General features: G+C 40.5%; 1 protein-coding gene across 8 annotated transcripts in view; it reads right to left on the bottom strand.

Annotated features, from left to right (window-relative positions):
* Positions 1 to 20449, bottom strand: part of ARHGEF9 (Cdc42 guanine nucleotide exchange factor 9) — a 207306-nt gene that overhangs the window by 100797 nt on the left and 86060 nt on the right. For 6 of the 8 annotated variants that reach the window (XM_060087328.1, XM_060087325.1, XM_060087320.1 and 3 more), the window contains one exon: positions 6424 to 6615. The exons of 1 other annotated variant lie outside the window; for it this stretch is intronic. In XM_060087328.1, coding sequence (XP_059943311.1) covers positions 6424 to 6615 — 192 coding nt within the window. Of the gene's footprint in view, positions 1 to 6423; positions 6616 to 12494; positions 12577 to 20449 lie in introns of those variants that run through there. One more of the 8 variants, XM_060087324.1, reaches the window with a different exon arrangement.

Genomic DNA, 20449 nt, shown 5'->3' with positions numbered 1-20449 from the left:
GAATTACAAGCAGAAATATGTTTAAGAAGGTTTTTTTCACTTAACTTATGTGGAACCCAAACATCAAAGCGATTAATATAACCAAGCTGGTGCAAATGATTTTCAACGCTTGATTTGTATATTTTGAGTATGTCGGCTATCTCCCACGTGGTATAACGTTGATTATTCTGAATTAATGTCTCGATTTGATCGCTATTAACTTCAAGTGGTCCACCTGACCATGGAGTATCATCCAGCAAGAAATCTCCAGCACAAAATTTCACAAACCATTTTTGACACGTTCAATCAGTCACAGCAACTTTTCCATACACTGCAAAAATCTTTTATTGTGTTTCAGTTGCATTTTTACCTTTCTTAGAATAATAAAGCATAATATGCCGAAAATGTTGCTTTTTTTCTTCCATCTTCAATATTAAAATGGCCACACAAAAATTCACCAATTTTGATGTCTTTTTTAAAATGCACACTATGACAGTTGTCACATACAATCTAACAAAATTGTTTCAAATGATGTTAAAGACAACTAAGTGCTACTAGAGCCATCTTATGGATAAAACGAACGAACCTTTTGCCCAAACCAATAGAATTAGTGCCTTGATATGGGATACAAATTGACACCATGACCTCCAGGGAAGATTCCAAAGACCGCAGGGAAATAAGATGGATCAAAGAACCTCTGGAGCACCTAGGGTTTGAAAAACCCTTTAGAGAAAGGCCCTTGCAAGTCTGGACCTCAGTGTGTCCATCTCTAAAATGCATATATCAGAAAAGATTTTCAGGGCCCCATTCAGCTCTTGACTCTCTACAGATATCATGTACTGTTTTGCCTGGAAGCCTAAGACCTGACAGAAGACCTGATAAACGTCTTGAAAATAATTTTAATAAAATTAGGGAATGATGACCATGGTTGTCCTGTTCACAGCTTTACCTCTAGAGTTTAACATAGTACCTGGCATATAGTTGCTGCTCAATAGATATACGTTGAATAACTGCAAAATGACTGGCTCTTTCTCATGCTAATGATGACAAAAGGTAAGTTAGAAGCAGAATGCTTAAATTGTTAGTTTTCTTTTCTTCCTTTGTTCAGGATGTCTTTTTCTCAAATTAAACAAAACCATTAAAAAATAAGAGAATGACAGGAAGAAGACTATTTGCAACTTGGAAAACTGACAAGGGATTAATATCTGAAATATACAAGGAACTCATATAAATCAGCAAGAAAAATAGGAGAAACTATGGGAAAATGGGCAAAGGATGGGAACAGGGCCTTGAATGTCCAGGTGGTATGGATAGGTAGGGCCTAGAGCAGCCAGAAATTCCTGAGCGGGTCACTTCAGGCCAATGAGCTGCCTCATCCTTTTACTTTAGTATGCTATACAAATATTACTGTTTTATACAATGTATTATTTTTTATGTATGCACCAAGATGTAAAGATCATTGGAAATCATCAGGATAGGCAATTAACAGAAAGAAAAAAACAGTAAGTTTGAAAACTCCAGACTTAAACATATCAAATGCAAATGTCCTGAAGCTATAGCATGATAAACTCTATTAGACCTAGGAAGAATTTCTTGATGGTGAAGGGTATAAGACACTAATATGAATGACTGAGCTTTTCTGGAGGCATTTGAGGACAGAATTTATTTCACAGATATCAGATAACTGAGATGATCTTCCTCAGTGAGGCAGATGAGGCAACTTTATAAGGCATATTTAGCTTTGCTTGCCCTGTGTCTCAGTCTCCCTGATTATAATATGATTTCTAAGATTACAAGAGGTAATACCACCAATCATTGGTCAAGGTGACCTAGAACTAAGCCAATACTCTTTTATCCCACTGTCTGGATTTAGAAAGAAGAATGCCATCTTTTCAAAGAACTCATTAAAAAATATATTTTCTTTTACTGGCTTCACTGAATAACTTTGATAAAAATAACTCTATTTCCTACTTCCTCATTTGTAAAATGAAGGTATTGTAACTTAAATGTTTGTGAAGCACTTTCTGCTCCCAGGAGTAATTAATTAATAAATGAATGAATGAATGAATGAATGAATAAATAAATAAATAAATAAATAAATATTTTCTAATAGTGACTTTTATCTATACTGAATGCAGTATTAAGTGATCTCCCTTAACCTACAGAAAGAGTAGATTATGCCTTGTTAACACATTCATGCCTGAGTAAGACATGCCTCCATGGGTATCAAGGAGGAAATGGCAAAACATGCAGAAGTAACACGGATCACAACCACAGCGTTCTCTAGTGAGAGCATACCTAGATCTCACAGAATCAGAGAAACTAAGAGCCAGACAACACTTAAAGAGTAACTCTACCAACCTGCTAAGTTTAGAGTTGGGGAACAAGGTCCAGGATGGAAAAGATTCACCTGACTTCAGTCAGTGCGGTCAGTTTGTGACTAAGGTGGGACCTGAACCTGGGACTCCCAATTCTGGTTTTGATATTCTTCTCATAAATCATATTGTTCCTCATAGCTTTTGGTTTAGGTGACACAACCCTGAGCTAAAATACTGCCTTCTGGCCCATCAAGACACAGCTTTCTCTACCCTTCTTTTGCTCTAGCTAAACATTCCTTTGACATCTGTGGTCGAAGGATGAGACAAAGAGATACTTCCCATTCCCATTTAAACCCTTAGCTTCAGCATCAAGAATAATAAAGAGATATGGAACTCGCAGACCACCAACAAAAGCTTTGCTTAGGATGGCTGGATTAGGCAATTCCTCAAAGCAGGGTCATAGCACTCTCTTTTGGAAGGATAAATACTTGCATTGCTGTTCTGAGCCCATGCCCTGTAGGAAGAGGCCAAGATGTTTGGGAGTTGGGAACAAAATCCTTCTAAGACTAAGAATCCCACTGGGCCAGTGGCTGAGAACTCTGGGAAAGTAATTTTGCCTATTAGAGACTCAGTCTGTTGATCTAGAAAATAGGAATAACAATAACAACCTATTTCCTGTCTGAAAATCAAATGGCATAAGATGTGAATGTATTTTGCCAAAATAGTATATGCACATGAGCAGTTATATTTAATTCCAACTTTCAAAAGTACTTATTGAGCATCTACCATCTGCCAAGCACTGTGCTAGATGTTGAGGATGTACCAGTAAATCAATAAAAAAAACCCTTTCCCTCATGGAATTTACTTTCTAGTAGGGGAGAAGGGCAATAAACAAAACATAAAAGCAAAATATATAGTAAGTCAGAAAGCAGTAAGTGCAATGGAAAAAAATAAAACAAGACAGTACATGGTTACAATTTTAAATAGAATAGTCAGGGAAGGTCTCAAGGAGATGATATTTGAGTGAAACCTTGAAGGAGGTGAGAAACGGAGCCACATAGACATCTGAGGGAAGAGTGCTTTAGGCAGAAGGGAAAGCCAGTGGAAAGGCTATGAGGGGGGAGTGTGTCAGGCCTTTTTAAGGAACAGCAATTAGGCCATTGTGGCTAAAGTAGTGAGAGAATGTGGGAAAAGAGCAAGAGATGAAGTCACAGAGGTAAGGAGGGGTTGATCACAAAGGGCTTTGTCAGAAATAATGAGAACTTTGGCTTTTACTCAGAAAGTAAAGGTGAGCCATTGGAAAGTTTTAAGTAGAGGAGTGATATGAATGACTTAGGTATTGACATCATCCCTTGGCTTCTGGGTAAAGAACAGACTGTACTAACTTGTATTATAGACCCTATGACATTATAAGACAGCTATCTTTTTTTTTTTTTTTTTTGCAGTACGCGAGCCTCTCACTGTTGTGGCCTCTCCCGTTGCGGAGCACAGGCTCTGGACGCGCAGGCTCAGCAGCCATGGCTCACGGGCCCAGCCGCTCTGCGGCATGTGGGATCTTCCCAGACCGGGGCACGAACCCGTGTCCCCTGCATCGGCAGGCAGACTCTCAACCACTGCGCTACCAGGGAAGCCCGATAGCTATCTTTTTTTTTTTTTAATTATTGGGGTATAGTTGATTTACAATGTTGTGTTAGTTTCAGGTGTACAGCAAAGTGAATCTGTTATACATATACATATATCCACTCTTTTTCAGCTTCTTTTCCCATATAGGCCATTACAGAGTATTGAGTAGAGTTCCCTGTGCTATGCAGTAGGTCCTTATTAGTTATCTATTCTATTAGTAGTGTGTATGTGTCAATCCCAATCTTCCAATTTATCCGTCCCCTGCCTTACCCTGCAGTAACCATAAATGTATTTTGTACACCTGTAACTCTATTTCTGTTTTGTAGATAAGTTCATTTGTGTCCTTTTTTAAGATTCCACATACAAGTGATATCATATGATGTTTGTCTTTCTCTGTCTGACTTACTTCACTCAGTATGACAATCTCTAGGTCCATTCATGTTGCTGTGAATGGCATTATTTCTTTTCTATGGCTGAGTAATATTCCATTTATATATGTACCACATCTTCTTTATCCATTCCTCTGTTGATGGACATTTAGGTTGCTTCCATGTCCTGCTATTATAAATAGTGTAAGATAGCTATCATTTTACAGCAGTGCTCCTCAAACTTGAATATGTATTGTAAGTCAAAAGTGAACCTTGTTAAAATGTAGATTTGAACTCAGGTCTGGAGTGGAATTAAAGATTCTGCATTTCCAACCAGCTCCCAGGTGATTCAGATGCTATCGGTCTAGGGCAGAACAGTTTGAGGGTAGGAGCTATGTCCAAGGCCTAGCATGGAGCAGAACTCCACTAAATGTTTGTGGAATGAATGACATATCAGTGGTTTGATGCCCAGTGCCATGTAACATATTTGAGAAGGTAATTAAAAAATATATCAACCATTTGTATGGATGTAGGAGGAAGAGAAAAAGATAAAAGAAAGACAATGTTGGATAGGTGAATAGACGAAAAGGGAAGGAAGGAAAGGAAAACTACCTTTTCCCAAATACTTACAATATTAGATTTACTTCATTTCCTCAATAAAGTTAAGAGGTTGGTAAAATGAAGCCTACTGGACAAATCATAAAACAAAAGTTAGAGGAGTTAAGAGGCACCTTCAAGGCCAAAGGGTTAATTAGTGACTAAGTTAAGATGTGAAAGCCAGCACTCCATGTCCACAGAGCCCTTGTTCTTTCTACCCTACCTTACTGCCTTGGGGAAGGGGGAGGAGATAACCTTTAATCTGCCTGGAAGGGGTGAAAGAATGAATTTAGGTGAAGAAAGCTAAGGCCCAAAGTCCTTGGTCTTGATCTTTTCAGAGCTGCACTGTCCGATGTGGTTGCTATAAGTCATGTGTGGCTATTTAAATTAAAATGAAATAAAATTTAAAATTCCATTTCTCAGCCATACTAGCCACATCTCAAGTGCTCAACAGCCACTTGCCCAGTGGCTACTGTAATGGAGACTGCAGATACAGAACATTTTCATCACTGCAGGAAGTCCTATTAGGCAGCACTGCTCTAAAGAAACAAGAACTTTGAAAAATGTCAGAGCTATACCATTGATTACAGAGTGGGCCCTGGACCTAATCAGTAGGGCTGGAGGACAGAAAGTAGGACCTGATCTTTTATCTGGAAGAAAGGGGATAAAAAAATTCAAGGTAGAGTTTTTCACTGGGTCAAGCATAATGCTATAGTATGTGTGAGTGTGTGTGTGTGTGTGTGTGTGTGTGTGTGTGTGTGAGGGGGGGGGGGAGAAATCCTTCTAAAAACATTATTTTCTCTCTCTCTCATTTGTTTTCTCATACTGTTTAGTGAACGGTCCTTTGAAAATGCCAACTTGTCTCTAACGGACTCAAGGCAGTGTGAGAAAAAAAAGGTTCTCATCCTCACTCAGGTCAGAAAGATGGAAGGGATGGAGTTAGACAATGTGGAGCCACAGTCCCTGGAGGGCAGAGTGGCATAGTGGAAGACAAGTATTACCAGGGATACTTGCAAAACATAGAGATTTCCGTGTTTTATTCCAGGCTGAGAATTCACAACTTTGCATGGGGGGTGGGGTCAAAGAGGGCTGGAATCTGCATGTTTAACAAGCCAGCCCAGGGACTTTGTTGCACATTCAAGTTTGTAAACCACTGGTTTGGCAGGAAATGTGTTTTGCTGTAATGAAGTCAGGCCCTTACATGGGGTGGCAACAACTGGATCAGAAAACAAGAGAATAGGGATAGAGTTTCCAGCAGAGGGGACAGAGGGAGGCAGAGAAGGGGGGGAGAGGGAGTATGAATATGAAAGTTAGACAGACAGGTAGATAGCAAAAAGGGGAGAAAGAAACAGAGAGACTGAGAAACGCCAAGGGAGGAGTCTCACCCACTGAACAGAATCTAGGAGGTCAGTCAAACTGTGTTTCCTAATATCTTGGGACTTTCACAGGTACGGCCCAGGAAGGTTGTCATTTCTTCATGGAAGTGCCCTCTACCCCACCCTGAGTGCCCTCACATGCACCATCATAGCTGGGCCTACCTCACAAATGTCCTTTAGGTGCTTGATGTAATGACGCTCGGTGCTCATGATCTCATTGATTACGTTGGCTCGCATCTGGTCCCGGTTTTGGAGTGGCCGGCCCAGACAAAGGCAGTCTGAGTTGGGGTCCAGGTGCCCATTCTGAACGTCACTGGGCCCTTCCTCCACCCCATCCTCCTGGTTCACCCAGAGCTGTAGAGGCAGGCAGAAGAATAACAGGTCAGCTTCCTTCTTTGAGAAGTTTCAGCCAAGTAGAAAAAGGACAAACTAAATTCTTCAGGTATTCAGAGAACCTTCAATCAGAGCCCTCTTAAACTGAATGCCTGGCCTGGCTCTAGGGTGACTTGCTGGTCCTAGGCATGAGTCTATTCCTCTCTAGGCCTATGGTGACCTATCCATAAAATGGAGGGTGGAGAAGAGTAGGACTAAACCATCTCTACGAGTCTTCCTGGCTAGGAAGGTTTCAGAGGAGAAAAGAGTTATGGCAAGCAGAACTCATTCATGCTGGAGCATATCTAGGCAACACAGCTGTGTCAAAAAATATGTATTAAATTATACATCTTGGGAGGAGAGGCATCCAAGATAGTGACATAGGAAGATTCTTAGCTCATCTCCTACCATAGACACACCAAATCTACACCTATATAGAGAGCAATTCTTGAGGGCTGATTGAACAGCCATTCCACATAAAAGGACCAGATAGAAATGGGTAGTAAAGATGGAGACATGGTATATGTGGGAACCACACCTCTGTAGTAACAATTTGAAGTAGGGATAGATATTGCTGAGGGGCATAGGCACAGACTCACCTACCTTGGGAAACAGGAAAAACATAAAACCCAGCAGGTTAAAGAGCAGACTCACAGATTAGAAAACAAACTTATGGTTACCGGGGGGAAGCGTTGGGGAGAGGGATAGATTGGGAGTTTGGGATTGGCATGTACACAATGCTATATTTAAAATAGATAACCAACATGGACCTACTGTATAGCACAGGGAACTCTGCTCAATATTCTGTAATAACTTAAATGGGAAAAGAATTTGAAAAAGAATGTTTATGTATAACTCAATCACTTTGCTGTATACCTGAAACTAATGCAACATTGTTAATTAACTGTACTCCAACATAAAATAAAAATTAAAAAAAATAAAAATAAAATAAAGAGCATCTAGACTGTATAGTAATGAAAATCCATTTAGTAAAACTTGAACTTCTGTCAAATGGGCAAATAACTGCTGGAACCCCCAGGGGCAGTGCAACTAAGGAACACAAACAGAAATCTTTCTGTGCAGCTGAACAAGCCGCAGATTAAATCCCCGAGATCAGTTTGGTAAATCCTGCGTCTGTGGAATACCTGAGTGGACGAATGGTCCCACAAGAGACTGGTCTAGCCTTCCTAGGAGTGGACTATGGGGAAAAGTAAACTTGGGAGCTGGGCCAGGTCAGAGTGTGAGCTGGCCCCACAGTGCCCACAGCAGGTCAAGAGACCAACCTGTAGGTATTGGAGGGCCTCCGGGGGAGGTGGAGATTGGCTCTGGCTCACTGTGGGAGCAAGGACACTGACAGAGGAGGGCCCAGGAAAATATGCTTATCACTATTATTCTTTTTTGTTTGTTTCATTTTATTCAGTTGTTGGTGGTGTTGCATTTATTATTTTTTCTTTTATTTTTAATTTTAATTAAAAATTTTTAAGATATATATTTATTTTTCTATTTTTAATTCAATTTTTGTTGTGTTAGAGTTTTTTTCTTGTGTTCTTTGTTTTTTATTTTATTTATTTTGATCTTTTTGTTTTATGTGTATATTTTATGTTTTTTGCATTATTTGTTTGCTCTATATTTTTATTTTTAATTTTTTGTTTATGTTAGTCTAGTCCTTACTGACTGTTCTCATTTTTAAATTCTTTTGTTTCTTTGTTCTAGTGGTATTTTTTTGCATTTTTTCTTTATTTGTGTGTGTGTGTTGTATTGTTGTTGCTCTGCTGTAGGCTTATGGTAGTTTTTGCTATTTTTTTAACATCTTTATTGGAGTATAATTGCCTTACAATGTTGTATTAGTTTCTACTGTATAACAAAGGGAATCAGCTATATGCATACATATATCCTCATATCCCCTCCCTCTTGTGTCTCCCTCTGACACTCCCTATTCCATCACTGTAGGTGGTCACAAATCACAGAGCAGATCACCCTGTGCTATGTGGTGGCTTCCCAGTAACTATCAATTTTACATTTGGTAGCATATATATGTCAGTGCTACCCTCTCACTTCGTCCCAGTTTACCTTTCCCACTCCCTGTGTCCTCAAGTCCATTCTCTGTGCCTGCGTCTTTATTCCTGTCCTGCCCCTAGGTTTATCAGAATCATTTTTTTAATCCATACAGATGTGTTAGCATATGGTATTTGTTTTTCTCTTTCTGACTTACTTCACTCTGTATGACAGATGCTAGGTCCATCCACCTCACTGCAAATAACTCAATTTCGTTTCTTTTTATGGCTGAGTAATATTCCATTGTATATATGTGCCACATCTTTATCCATTCATCTGTTGATGGACACTTAGGTTGCTTCCATGTCCTGGCTATTGTAAATAGAGCTGCAATGAACATTGTGCTGCATGACTCTTTTTGAATTATGGTTTTCTCACAGTATATGCCCAGTAGTGGGATTGCTGGGTCATATGGTAGTTCTATTTTTACTTTTTCAAGGAACCTCCATACTGTTCTCCATAGTCACTGTATCAATTTACATTCCCGCCAACAGAGCAAGAGGGTTCCCTTTTCTCCACACCCTCTCCAGCATTTATTGTTTGGATTTTTTGATGATGGTCATTCTGACAAGTGTGAGGTGATACCACATTGTAGTTTTGATTTGTATTTCTCTAATGATTAATGATGTTGAGCATTCTTTCATGTGTTTGTTGGTAATCTGTATATCTTCTTTGGAGAAATGTCTATTAAGGTCTTCTGCCCATTTTTGGATGGGGTTGTTTTATTGATACTGAGTGGGATGAGCTGCTTGTATATTTTAGAGATTAACCCTTTGTCAGTTGCTTCGTTTGCAACTATTTTCTCCAACTCTAAGGGTTGTCTTTTTGTCTTGTTCATGGTTTCCTTTGCTGTGCAAAAGCTTTTAAGTTTCATTAGGTCCAATTTGCTTATTTTTGTTTCTATTTCCATTTCTCTAGGAGGTGGGGTGGGTCAAAGAGTCTCTTGCTGTAATTTATGTCATAGAGTGTTCTGCCTATGTTTTCCTCTAAGAGTTTGATAGTGTCTGGCCTTACATTTAGGTCTTTAATCCACTTTGAGTTTATTTTTGTGTATGGTGCTCGGAAGTTTTCTAATTTCATTCTTTTACATGTAGTTCTCCAGTTTCCCAGGGCCACTTAAGGAAGAGGCTGTCTTCTTTACATTGTATATTCTTGCCCCCTTTATCAAAGATAAGGTGACAATATGTGTGTGGGTTTATCTCTGGGCTTTCTATCCTGTTCCATTTATCTATATTTCTATTTTTTGTGTCAGTACCATACTGTCTTGATTACCATAGCTTTGTAGTATAGTCTGAAGGCAGGGAGCTTGATACCTCCAGCTCCATTTTTCTTTCTCAAGATTGCTTTTGCTATTCGGGGTCTTTTGTGTTTCCATACAAATTGTAAAATTTTGGTTCCTAGTTCTGTGAAAAATGTCATTTGTAGTTCGATACGGATTGCATTGAACCTGTAGATTGCTTTAGGTAGTACAGCCATTTTCACAATGTTGATTCTTCCAGTGCAAGAATATGGTATATCTATCCAACTGTTTGTATCATCTTTAATTTCTTTCATCAGTTTCTTACACTTTTCTTCCTATAGGCCATTTGTCTCCTTAGGTAGGTTTATTCCTAGGTATTTTATTCTTTTTGTTGCAGTGGTAAATTGGAGTGTTGTTTTTGTTTTGGTTTTTTTGTGTGTTTTTGTGTTTTTTTGTAGTACATGGGCCTCTCACTGCTGTGGCCTCTCCTGTTGCGGAGCACAGGCTCCGGAGGCGCAGGCTCAGTGGCCATGGCTCACAGGCCCAGCCGCTCCACGGCATGTAGGATCTTCCTGGACCGGGGCACAAACCCGTGTCCCCTGCATCGGCAGGCGGACTCTCAACCACTGTGCCACCAGGGGAGTCCTTGAGTGTTTTCTTAATTTCTCTGTCATATTTTTTGTCATTACTGTATAGGAATGCAAGAGACTTCTGTGCATTAATTTCATATCCTGCTACTTTACCAAATTCATTGATTAGTTCTCGTAGTTTTCTGGTAGCATCCTTAATATTCTCTGGGTATAGTATTATGCCATCTGCAAACAGTGGTTTTACTTCTTCTTTTACGATTTGGATTCATTTTAATCCTTTTTCTTCTCTGATGGCAGTGCCTAAAGCTTCAAAAACTATGGTGAATAATAGTGGTGAGAGTGGGCAACCTTGTCTTGTTCCTGATCTTAGGGGAAGTGGTTTCAGTTTTTCACCATTGAGAAAGTTGTTTGCTGTGGGTTTTTCATATATAGCCTTTATTATGTTGAGGAGGTTCCGTCTATGCCCACATTTTGGAGAGTTTTTATCATAAGTGGGTGTTGAATTGAATATTGTTGAAAGTTTTTTCTACATTTATTGAGATTATCACATGGATTTATTTTTCAATTTGTTAATATGCTGAATCATAATGAATGATTTGCTTATATTGAAGAATCCTTGCATTCCTGGGATAAACGTCACTTGATCCGGCTGTGTGATCTTTCTAATGAGCTGTTGGATTCTGTTTGCTAATATTGTGCTGAGGATTTCTGAAGCTATGTTCATCAGGGATATTGGCCTATAGTTTTCTTTCTTTTTGACATCTTTGTCTGGTTTTGGTATCAGGGTGATGGTGGCCTCATAGAATGAGTTTGGGTGGGTTCCTCCCTCTACTATATTTTACAAGAGTTTGAGAAGGATACGTGTTAGCTCTTCTCTAAATATTCGATAGAATTCACCTGTGAAGCCATCTGGTCTTGGGCTTTTGTTTGTTGGAAGATTTTTACTCACAGTTTCAGTTTCAGTGCTTGTGATTGGCATGTTCATATTTTCTATTTTTCCTGGTTCAGTCTCGGAAGGTATTACTTTTCTAAGAATTTTTCCATTTCTTCCAGGTTTTTCATTTTACTTGCATATAGTTTCATGTAGTAATCTCATGATCCTTTGTATTTCTGCAGTGTCAGTTTTTCCTTCATTTTCATTTCTAATTATGTTGATTTGAGTCTTCTTTTTTGTGTGTGATGAGTCTGGCTATAGGTTTATGAATTCTTTTTTCCCAAAGAATCAGCTTTACTTTTACAGATTTTTGCTATTCTTCCTTTCATTTCTTTTTATTTCTGATCTGATCTTTATGATTTCTTTCCTTCTGCAAACTTTGTTTTTTTAATTTTTGTTCTTCTTTCTCTAATTGCTTTACATGTAAGTTTGGGCTGTTTATTTGAGATTTTTCTTGTTTCTTGAGCTGAGATTTTATTGCTATAAACTTCCCTATGGAACTGTTTTGCTACATCCCGCAAGTTTTGTGTCATCATGTTTTCATTGTCATTTGTTTCTGGGTATGTGTTGATTTCCTCTTTGATTTCTTCAGTGATCTCTTGGTTATTTAGTAGTGTATTTTTAGCCTCCATGTGTTTGTAATTTTTACAGATTTCTTTCCTGAAGTTAGTATCTAGTCTCATAGCGTTGTGGTCCATAGCATACTTGATAAAATTCAAATTTTCTTAAATTAACCAAGGCTTGATTTGTGACCCAATATATGATCTATTATGGAGAATATTCCATGAGCACTTGACAAGAAAGTGTATTCTGTAATTTTTGTATGGAATGTCCTATAAATATCAATTAAGTCCATCTGGTCTAACATGTCATTTAAAGCTTCTGTTTCCTTATTTATTTTCATTTTGGATGATCTGTCCATTGGTGAAAGTGGGGTTAAAGTGCCCCACTATTTTTGTGTTACTGTTGATTTCCCCTTTTTGGCTGTTAGCATTTGCCCTATGTATTGAGGTACTCCTATGTTCAGTGCATAAATACTTACAATGGTTATATCTTCTTCTTGGATTGATCCCTTGATCATTATGTAGTGTCCTTCTTTGTCTCTTCTAATAGTCTTTATTTTAAAGTCTATTTTGTCTGATATGAGAATTGCTACTCCAGCTTTCTTTTGATTTTCATTTGCATGGAATATCTTTTTCTATCCCCTCACCAAGTGGTATTACATGGGGCCAGGAGGTTACTGGTGGTCCAATGACCTGGACTCGGCTCCCCACATCACAGGTTCAGGCCCAACACCATGCTGGAGCACCAAGACCCTGCCAGCCACACGGCTCAGAAGAAAAGGAATAAAAACAAACAAACAAACAGATATAATCCTGAACCACATAGTAATAGAAATACTAAACAGACAAAATCACACAAAGAAACATACAGACACAGAATAACTTCAAGATGGTGGAAGACTAAGACGTGGAAATCACCTTCCTCCCAAAAATACATCAGAAATAAATCTCCATGTGGAATAACTCCTACAGAACACCTACTGAACACTGGCAGAGTCCTCAGACTTTGCAAAATGCAAGAAACTCCTCACGTACCTAGGTAGGGGAAAAGAAAAATGAACAAAGAGACAAAAGAATACGGATGGGACCAGGACCTCTGGGAAGGAGCTTGAAGGAGGAAAAGTTTCCACACACTAGGAAGCCCCATCACTGGCTGAGAATGGGGCTGGGTGGGGGAAGGGGAACTCTGAAGCCATGGAGGGGAGCTCAGCAACAGGGGTGAAGAGGGTAAATTGGAGAGATTCCTGCACAAATGATCCCTGGTGACCTGCACTCACAAGCCTAAGAGGCTTGTCTGCTCACCCGCCAGAGTGGGTTGGGGCTGGGAGCTGAGGCTCGGGCTTTGGAGGTCAGATCCCAGGGTAGTACTGAGGTTGGCTGCATGAATACAGCCTGAAGGGGGCCGGTGCACCACAGTAGGCCAGGAGGGTGTCCAGGGAAAAGTACAGAACTGCCAAAGATGAAAGGGACCATTGTTTTGGGGGGCGCAAGGAGAGAGGATTCAGAGCACCACCTAAACCAGCTACAGAGTCAGGCACGTGCCATGGCTATCAGTGTGGACACCAGAGATGGGCATGAAATGATAAGGCTGCTGCTGCAGTCACCTAGAATCCTGTGTGCAAGCACAGGTCACTACCCACAGTTCCCTTTCCAGGAGCCTGTGCAGCCCACCACTGCCAGAGTCCCATGATCCAGGGACGATTTCCCCAGAAGAGCACAGAGCGTGAATTGTCATGCCAGCCTCTGATGCCACAGACCTGCACCGAATTTCGTACACCTCCCTCCCATGGCCTGAGTGAGTCACACCCCCTAATCAGCTACTACTTTAACCCCATCCTATCTGTGTGGGGAACAGACTCCTCAGGTGACCTGTGTGCAGAGGCGGGACGAAATCCATAGCTGAACCCCAGGAGCTATGCTAACAAAGAAGAGAAAGGGAAATCTACCCCAGACGCCTTTGGAGCAGTGGATTAAAGCTCCACAATCGGGGCTTCCCTGGTGGCGCAGTGGTTGAAAGTCCGCCTGCTGATGCAGGGGACACGGGTTCATGCCCCGGTCCGGGAAGATCCCACATGCCGTGGAGCGGCTGGGCCCGTGAGCCATGGCCGCTGAGCCTGTGCGTCCGGAGCCTGTGCTCCGCAGGGGGAGAGGCCACAACAGTGAGAGGCCCACGTAACGCAAAAAAAAAAAAAAAAAAAAACCTCCACAATCACCTTGATGTACCCTGCATCTGTGAAATAACTGAACAGACAATGAATCATCCCAAAATTGAGGCAGTGGACATGGGAAGCAACTGTAGAACTGGGGTTTGCTTTCTCCATCTAATTTGTTTCTGTCTTTATGTTTATTTTAGTTTAGTATTTAGAGTTTATTATCATTGGTAGACTGGTTTATTGATTTGGTTGCTCTCTTCCTTTTCTTAATATATATATTTTTTATTTTTTCTATTTTTGGGAGTGTGTAGGTGTATGCTTCTTCATGTGATTTTGTCTGTATAGCTGTGTTTTACCATTTGTCCTAGTTTCTGTCTGAAGTTTCTTTTTTTACATATTTTAGCACTTGTTATCATTGGTGGATTTGTTTTATTGTTTGGTTGTTCTTTCTTTTTTTAATTTTTTTTATTTTAATAACTTTATTTTACTTCTTTCTTTCTTTCTTTTCTTTTTTTCTTTCCTTTTATCTCACTTTACTTCTGAGCCATGTGGCTGATAGGGTATTGGTGGTCTGACTGGGTATCAGGCCTGTGCCTCTGAGGTGGGACAGCCGAGTTCAGGACACTGGTCCACCAGAGACCTCCCAGCTCCACATAATATCAAACAGCGAAGTCTCTCCCAAAGATATCCATCTCAACGCTAAGACCCCATTCCACTCAATAACCAGCAAGCTACAGGGCTGGACACCCTATGCCAAACAACTAGTAAGCAGGAACACAACACCACCCATTAGCAGAGAAGCTACCTAAAATCATAATAAGATCAGAGACACCAAAACACAACACCGGATGTGGTCCTACCCACAAGAAAGACAAGATCCAGCCTCATCCACCAGAACACAGGCACCAGGCCCCTCCAACAGGAAGCCTACATAACACACTGAAGCAACCTTAGCCACTGGGGGCAGACACTCAAAACAATGGTGATTATGAACCTGCAGCCTGAAAAAGGAGACCCCAAACACAGTAAGCTAAGGAAAATGAGAAGCCAGAGGAACACACAGCAGATGAAGGACCAAGGTAAAAACCCACCAGACCCAACAAATGAAGGGAAAATAGGCAGTCTACCTGAAAAAGAATTCAGGGTAATCACAGTAAAAATGGTGCAAAATCTTGGAAATAGAATGGCAAAAATATAAGAAATGTTTAACGAGAACCTAGAAGAAATAAAGACCAAACAAACAAGGATGAACAACACAATAAAATAAATTAAAAATCCACTAGAAAGAATCAATAGCAGAATAACTGAGGCAGAAGAATGGATAAGTGACACTGAAGATAAAATAGTGGAAATATACACTGTAGAACAGAATAAAGAAAAAAGAATGAAAAGAATTGAGGACAGTCTCAGAGACCCCTGGGACAATATGAAATGCACAAACTAGCGAATTATAGGGGTCCCAGAGGAAGAAGAGGAAAAGAAAGGGTCTGAGAAAATATTAGAAGAGATTATTGTTGAAAACTTCCCTAATATGGGAAGGAAATAATTAATCAAGTCCAGGAAGCACAAAGAGTCGCATACAGGATAAATTCAAGAAGCAACACGCCAAGACACATATTAATCAAAGAATCAAAAATTAAATACAAAGAAAAAATATGAAAAGCAGCAAGGGAAAAACAACAAATAACATACAATGGAATCCCCAAAAGGTTAAAAGCTGATCTTTCAGCAAAAGCTCTGCAAGCCAGAAGGGAGTGGTAGGACATATTTAAAGTGAAGAAATAGAAAAAACTTACAACCAAGATTACTCTGCCCACCAAGGATCTCATTCAGATTTGATGGAGAAATTAAAATATTTACAAACAAGCAAAAGCTAAGAGGATTCAGCACCACCAAACCAGCTTTACAACAAATGTTAAAGGAACTTCTGTAGGCAGGAAATGCAAGGAAAGGAAAAGACCTACAATAACAAACCCAAAACAATTAAGAAAATGGTAATAGGAACAATCATATTGATAACCACCTTAAATGTAAATCAATGAAATGCTCCAACAAAAAGACAAAGACTGGCTGAATGGATACAAAAACAACACCTGCATATATACTGTCTATAAGAGACCCACTTCTGACCTAGGGACACATACATACTGAAACTGAGGTGATGGAAAAAGATATTCCATGCAAATGGAAATCAGAAGAAAGCAGGTGTAGCAATTCTCATATCAGACAAAACAGACTTTAAAATACAGTCTATTTCAAGAGACAAAGAAGGACACTACATAATGATAAGGACACTACATAATAAGGACACTACATAATTCCCAAAAGGGGGAAATGAACAGTAACACAATAATAGTCGGAGATTTTAACACCCACTTTCACCAATGGACAGATCATACATAATGAAAATAAATAAGGAAATACAAGCTTTAAATGTTACATTAAACATGCTGGAATTAAGTGGTATTTATAGGACATTCCTTCCAAAAACAACAGAATACACTTTCTCCTCAAGTGCACCTGGAACATTCTGCAGGATAGATCATATCTTGGGTCAGAAAACAAGCCTTGGTAAATTTAAAAAATACTGAAATCTTATCCAGTATCATTTCTGACCACAGTGTTATGAGACTCGATATCAATTACAGGAAAAAATTTGTAAAAAATAAAAATACATGGAGGCTAAACAATACACTACTTAATACCTAAGAGATCACAGAAGAAATCAAAGAGGATATCAAAAAATACCTAGAAACAAATGACAATGAAAACACAACAACCCAAAACGTATGGGATGCAGCAAAGGAAGTTCTAAGCGGGATGTTTATAGCAATACAATCCTACCTCAGGAAACAAGAAACATCTCAGATAAACAACCTAACCTTCACCTAAAGCAATTAGAGAAAGTAGAACAAGAAAAAACCAAAGTTAGCAGATGGAAAGAAATCATAAAGATCAGATTAGAAATAAATGAGAGAGTCTGGGGAAGATGGCGGAAGAGTAAGACACGGAGATCACCTTCCTCCCCACAGATACACCAGAAATTCATCTACACGTGGAACAACTCCTACAGAACACCTACTGAACGCTGACAGAAGACCTCAGAACCCCCAAAAGGCAAGAAACTCCCCCACGTACCTGGGTAGGGCAAAAGAAAAAAGAATAAACAGAGACAAAAGGATAGGGACGGGACCAGCACCAGTGGGAGGAAGCCGTGAAGGAGGAAAGGTTTCCACACGCTAGAAGCCCCTTCACAGACAGAGACTGTGGGTGGAGGAGGGGGAAAGCTTCGGAGCAGCGGAGGAGAGCACAGCAACAGGGGTGCAGAGGGCAAAATGGAAAGATTCCCGCACAGAGGATCAGTGCCAACTGGCACTCACCAGCCCGAGAGGATTGTCTGCTCGGCCGCTGGGGCCGGCAGGGCTGGGAGCTGAGGCTCGGGTTTCAGGTTTCCATCGGAGTACAGGGAGAAGACTGGGGATGGCGGCGTGAACACAGCCTGAAGGGGTTAGTGCACCACGGCTAGCCGGGAGGCATTCCGGGAAAAAGTCTGGACCTGCCTAAGAGGCAAGAGACTTTTTCTTCCCTCTTTGTTTCCCAGTGCCCAAGGAGAGGGGATTAAGAGCGCTGCTTAAAGGAGCTCCAGAGATGGGCGTGAGCTGCGGCTAAAAGCATGGACCACAGAGATGGGCGTGGGATGATGGGGCTGCTGCTGCCGCCGCCAAGAAGCCTGTGTGCGAGAGCAGGTCACTGTCCACGCCCCCCTTCCAGGGAGCCAGTGCAGCCCGCCACTGCTTGGGTCCCGGGATCGAGGGACGGCTTCCCCGGGAGAGCGCATGGCACACCTCGGGCTGGTGCAAAGTCACGCCGGCCTCTTCCGCCGCAGGCTCGCCCCACACTCTGTACCCCTCCCTTCCCCCAGCCTGAGTGAGCCAGAGTCCCCGAAGCAGCTCCTCCTTTAAAACCGTCCTGTCTGAGCGAAGAACAGACGCCCTCCAGCGACCTACACGCAGAGGCGGGGCCAAATCCAAAGCTGAAACATGGGAGCTGTGAGAATAAAGAAGAGAAAGGGAAATCTCTCCCAGCAGTCTCAGGAGCAGCGGATTAAAGCTCCACAATGAACTTGATGTACCCTGCATCTGTGGAATACATGAATAGACAATGAATCATTCCAAATTGAGGAGGTGGACTTTGAGAACAAGATTTATGATATATTCCCCTTTTCCTCTTTTTACAAGGAATTATCCCAAATTGAGGAGGTGGACTTTGAGAACAAGATTTTTAATTTTTTCCCCTTTTTCTCTTGCTGGGAATATGTATGTATATGATTCTGTCTGAGATTTTGTCTGTATAGCTTTACTTCCACAATTTGTCGCAGGGTTCTATCCGTCCGTTTTTTTTTTAATATTTTTAAAATTTTTTTAATAATTTTTTTTTAACTTAATAATGCTATTATATTTTATCACACTTTATTCTATTTTACTTCATTTTCTCTCTTTCTCTTTTTTCCTACCTTCCTTCTTTTCTCCCTCCCTCCCTCTTTTCTTTCTTTCTTTCTTCTTCTACTAATTCTTTCTTTCTACCTTTTCTCCCTTTTATTCTGAGCAAGGTGGATGAAAGGCTCTTGGTGCTGCAGCCAGGACTCAGTGCTGTGCCTCTGAGGTGGCAGAGCCAACTTCAGGACACTGGTCCACAAGAGACCTCCCAGCTCCACATAATATCAAACGGCGAAAATCTCCCAGAGATCTCCATCGCAACACCAGCACCCACCATCACTTGATGACCAGCAAGCTACAGTACTGGTCACCCTATGCCAAGCAACTAGCAAGACAGGAACACAACCCCACCCATTAGCAGAGAGGCTGCCTAAAAGCATAATAAGGCCACAGACAACCCAAAAAACACCACCAGATGTGGACCTGCCACCAGAAAGAAAAGATCGAGCTTCACCCACCAGAACACAGGCACCAGTCCCCTCCAACAGGAAGCCTACACAACTCACTGAAACAAACTTAGCCACTGGGGATAGACACCAAAAACAACGGGAACTACGAACCTGCAGCCTGCAAATAGGAGACCAGAAACACAGTAAGATAAGCGAAATGAGAAGACAGAAAACACACAGCAGGTGAAGGACAAAGATAAAAACCCACCAGACCTAACAAATGAAGAGGAAATAGGCAGTCTACCTGAAAAAAGAATTCAGAATAATGATAGTAAAGATGACCCAAAATCACGGAAACAGAATAGACAAAATGCAAGACACAGTTAACAAGGACCTAGAAAAACTAAAGATGAATCAACCAACAATTAGAAACACAATAAATGAAATGAAAAATACTCTAGATGGGATCAATAGCAGAATAACGAAGGCAGAAGAACGGATAAATGACCTGGAAGATAAAATAGTGCAAATAACTGCTGCAGAGCAGAATAGAGAAAAAAGAAGGAAAAGAACTGAGGACAGTTTAAGAGACCTCAGGGAAAACATTAAAGGCACCAACATTCGAAATATAGGGGTTGCAGAATAAGAAGAGAAAAAGAAAGGGACTGAGAAGATATTTGAGAGACAATAGTAGAAATTTTCCCTAATATGGGAAAGGAAAAAGTTAATCAAGTCAAGGAGGCACAGAGAGTCCCATACAGAATAAATCCAAGGAGAAAAACAGCAAGACACATATTAATCAAACTGTCAAAAATTAAACACAAAGAAAACATATTAAAAGCAGCAAGGGAAAAACAACAAATAACACACAAGGGAATCCCCATCAGGTTAACAGCTGATCTCTCAGCAGAAACTCTGCAAGCCAGAAGGGAGTGGCAGGACATAATTAAAGTGATGAAGGAGAAAACCCTGCAACCAAGATTACTCAACCCAGCAAGGATCTCATTCAGACTTGATGGAGAAATTAAAACCTTTACAGACAAGCAAAAGCTGAGAGAGTTCAGCACCACCAAACCAGCTTTACAACAAATGCTAAAGGAACTTCTCTAGGCAAGAAACACAACAGAAAGAAAAGACCTACAATAATGAACCAAAAGCAATTAAGAAAATGGGAATAGGAACATACATATCGATAATTACCTTAAATGTAAATGGACTAAATGCTCCCACCAAAAGACACAGATTGGCTGAATGGATAGAAAAACATGACCCATATATATGCTATCTACAAGAGACCCACTTCAGACCTGGAGACACATACATATTGAAAGTAAGGGGATGGAAAAAGATATTCCAAGCAAATGTAAATCAAAAGAATGCTGGAGTAGCAATTCTC

The sequence above is a fragment of the Mesoplodon densirostris genome, chromosome X, assembly GCF_025265405.1.
Source record: "Mesoplodon densirostris isolate mMesDen1 chromosome X, mMesDen1 primary haplotype, whole genome shotgun sequence".
NCBI classification, from domain to species: Eukaryota; Metazoa; Chordata; class Mammalia; order Artiodactyla; family Ziphiidae; genus Mesoplodon; species Mesoplodon densirostris.
This window is presented reverse-complemented; position numbering and strand designations above follow the sequence as displayed.